Raw genomic sequence first — 3,355 nt, 5'->3', positions numbered from 1 at the left:
GCAGGAATGAAAACAAAGAAAAACAGAGAGAGATCTATGTTATAAGAAGAATGAGTTTTGGAAGGTATTGTAGACAGTCCAGAGAAGTTAAGACTGCATAATTACTTTTGGATCGGGGATGCCTGGGTGATGAGAATGGAAACCAGTTTAGAAAAATTGATGATTTAAGATATAAAATGGTTGTTGTAGAGAACAGTGGCATGTTGGTAGGAGCCAGTGAAGAGAAAGAGAAGGAAAATGCAAGAGAGAGGTATATAGTGAAACAGGCTCTGAGGAAGAGCTGAATCAAGAGAAAGGAAACGATCCTGCTGCATAAAGAGGGAAGAGAGGTGTCCTGTCTGAGCCAAGAAGAGAAGTTTCAGGGTGAAAAGTAAGCCGTCAGGGTGGAGCCCGACAGAATTTGCTGTGAACATCTGTGAAGGTGAGGGGTTCTGAAGTTCTCCATGATTTCTCTTAGACACACAGCCAAATAGCAATAACTGCACCAATGCTGCTTGATTTTCTCTTTAATTTTAAGGATAAAGAATTAAGGAAACTCAACTAGTTGATCTCCAAATTACGGTTTGAGAGAAAACAAGTCATTTTTAATGAGCTGCGTTGATAAAAACAAAAAATTTATATACTGAACCTTCAACTAGTCAAAATCTTTGGGGCCCAAAATGTACAAATTCACCCCTACTTTCACACCAGAAGCCTGGAGACCTACACTATCCAATATAGAAACCACTGGCCACGTGGCTATTTGGGCTGAAAAGTCAAAACTTGAGTTCCTCAGGTGCACTGGCCAAATTTCAGGTGCTCAGGAGCCATGTGTAACTCATGGCCATCCACTGGACAGCTCACAGATGGAACATATCCACTCTTGTTAGAAGTCCTATTAGACAAGCTGCTTTGGACATATAGATGAAACCAGGCATGTACCAGTTCCTGTTCTGTAGAGTGTGTTTTTTTCCTAACTAACTAAATCATTCATAGGAACTAACACTTTTACCATGTTTCTTTCTCCAAAAAAGGCCAAAGGTTTATGTTTTCACAGGGTCCTGTTAATCAAGATTTCATTGAACAAACACCAAAAAAGAGTCTCATCAGACTAGGTCAAACTCTTAGTATTTGTTAGATCTCCAGAGGACCTTGCATGCCCCCCAATTCTGTGTGTTCATTTTATAGAAGAGAGAAAAGAGACCCAAAGATAGGGAGCTCTTAGTGATGCCAGGATAGACTCCTCTGCCCTGCAGTAAAGCAGGGAATTAGCTTGTGATGTCAGACCTAAGAGATTAGAGAGTAGCCCCATGGTCCCTTGACACCCCTATCACAAAATGTTATAGATCAGAAGACTGATTTCTCTCCGCCATGACTCTCCTTTTTTCTGTCCTTACCACGCTCACACTGGATGTGCACATCTTCTTAAAATGAGTACAGCTGAAAAACAAGAGCCTAGAACTTGACACCTATCTTTCTTGAATATTTCATACCTAGCCTTTGGGATTCTAATGGAAATCAATTATAGTACAGAGTGCACATTCATCTTGTTTGCCTAAGATGAAAATCTGCAGTCAAACAGAACATGTTTTGGGATTTGCCTACAAATGTGGTTGCCATGACAACACCTGGCTTAGCATCACTCCAGTAACAGGATGACCTAGTATATTAATCTAGGTCCTCATGACAGCGTCCTGTTCTACGATGTTTGATTTCATTATTTTCATTATTTTCTGTCTGTTAAAGGCATTCTTGGACTCAGTAGCATATCACTTAAATGCTAAAATTAAGTTCAGTTAAAGAAACCAGCTGAAAAAATGTTTTGTTCTTTTATGATGGTTAAGCTGGGAATAGAGTTGGTAGTTAGTGGACTGATAGGATGAGCCTTCAAATACAAAGATAAAGGTAACTGTAATAGATGCTGCTGTGCCTAGTCTGATCTCCTCTATGGGGTTGGTGCCGCAACCCTCGGTGTCTAGGAGTACGGGCTGACTGCAAATCACAGCTGCACTTTTCTCCCTAGAGTTACCCTCAGACTCATGGGAGTTCTCTTGCCTAGAAAAGGAAGGTTCTGTAAAACCTCTGACACCCTTAGCTGAGTGATATGGGGTTACAAAAGCCCAGTCTCCTTACCTCAAGCTAGAACAACACCAGAGGGCTGTTTATCCTAAAGAATTTCCTGTAGGATCAGACGGAAGCTGGATTTCAGCTAGAAAGACACTCAAGCTCCTTCCTTTGCCCTATCCTGCTTCTCTCCCACCCTCTAAGGGATTTCTCCCGAGAGCCTTCCCTTGATAAATCGTGTGTACACAAATCCCCTTTTCAGGCTCTGATAGTAGGGAACCTGACCTAAAACAATAAACGTTTCAGGTAAGTGTCTAATTAATTGCTCTGTAATAGGAAACTAAGATGTTTATATCCATAACATTACATGGAAAGCTGCGTCAGCATCTTTAGATGTGATTTCAAAACTGTGAATTTGATATGATCACTTATTCTCTCTCATTTTTAATATACACAGTGACTTTTTGTTTCAGGTATTGAACTGATCCCTCAAGTGAGGATAGAAGATTTAAAGCAGATGAAGGTAAAATTACTCCGTCATTTTGCCAGCACTCTCATGTTCTGCCTGTTGGTGAAACTGACTTATTTTTGTTTCTCACCAACTGTAATCATTGTGGTAGTACTACACAAACTTATTTGGGATCCTGTTTTTCTGTCCCCCCCCTCCACAGGCTTACTTGAAGCATTTAAAGAAACAACAGAAGGAGCTCAATTCTTTAAAGAAGAAACATGCAAAGGTACAGTGTTTTGTGTGGGCAAGCAATATGTGTGTGTAGTTTTGTTTGCTTGTTTGTGTGTTTTTTCCTTTCAGCTCTCTGATGAAACCTCACAGCCAAAAACACTACTTAGAAACTGATACCAGCCAACTGGGCAGAAGGACCTTCATTTTAACTGGTTAGAAATGAAATTTAAAAATAGAATCCATTTGGGATTGGTTGTCACTGATTTGTTATCTGTGTTTCTAACATTTATTTCAAAAGCATAACAAAGCTTCACCCATTTCAAAATTGTTTCATAATTTGACTTTATCTAAACGAGTGGGCTGTCACCTGACTATTGAAAACCAGCGCATAGTCTTAGTCTCTGGGTACCGAAATTCCCTTAGTCACTGGCAAATAGTTTGCCATACACGGTGTGTCAGGGGAGATGATGGCCAGCTCCAAACTTCTCACCCAAGCCACCTAGAGAAAGAGCTTGTCTCATCTTCCCCCCATTATGTAAACTCTGCTTGCTGGCCTACTTATGGAATATAGTTGTTGTTCCTACTTACCCATAAGAAGAGGTCTTCTGACAGTGATCATGAGAAATTCTA

At 40.4% G+C, this 3,355-nt stretch overlaps 1 protein-coding gene across 3 annotated transcripts in view; it reads left to right on the top strand.

Annotated features, from left to right (window-relative positions):
• The window catches only part of PLCB4 (phospholipase C beta 4), a 159,033-nt gene that overhangs the window by 126,563 nt on the left and 29,115 nt on the right, over positions 1 to 3,355 (top strand). For all 3 annotated transcript variants that reach the window (XM_007452038.1, XM_007452036.1, XM_007452037.1), the window contains 2 exons: positions 2,517 to 2,566; positions 2,715 to 2,780. In XM_007452038.1, the coding sequence (XP_007452100.1) occupies positions 2,517 to 2,566; positions 2,715 to 2,780 (116 nt within the window). The remainder of the gene's footprint in view (positions 1 to 2,516; positions 2,567 to 2,714; positions 2,781 to 3,355) is intronic.

Source organism: Lipotes vexillifer, unplaced genomic scaffold (assembly GCF_000442215.2).
Source record: "Lipotes vexillifer unplaced genomic scaffold, Lipotes_vexillifer_v1.1 scaffold257, whole genome shotgun sequence".
In the NCBI taxonomy this organism is placed as follows: domain Eukaryota; kingdom Metazoa; phylum Chordata; class Mammalia; order Artiodactyla; family Lipotidae; genus Lipotes; species Lipotes vexillifer.
This window is presented reverse-complemented; position numbering and strand designations above follow the sequence as displayed.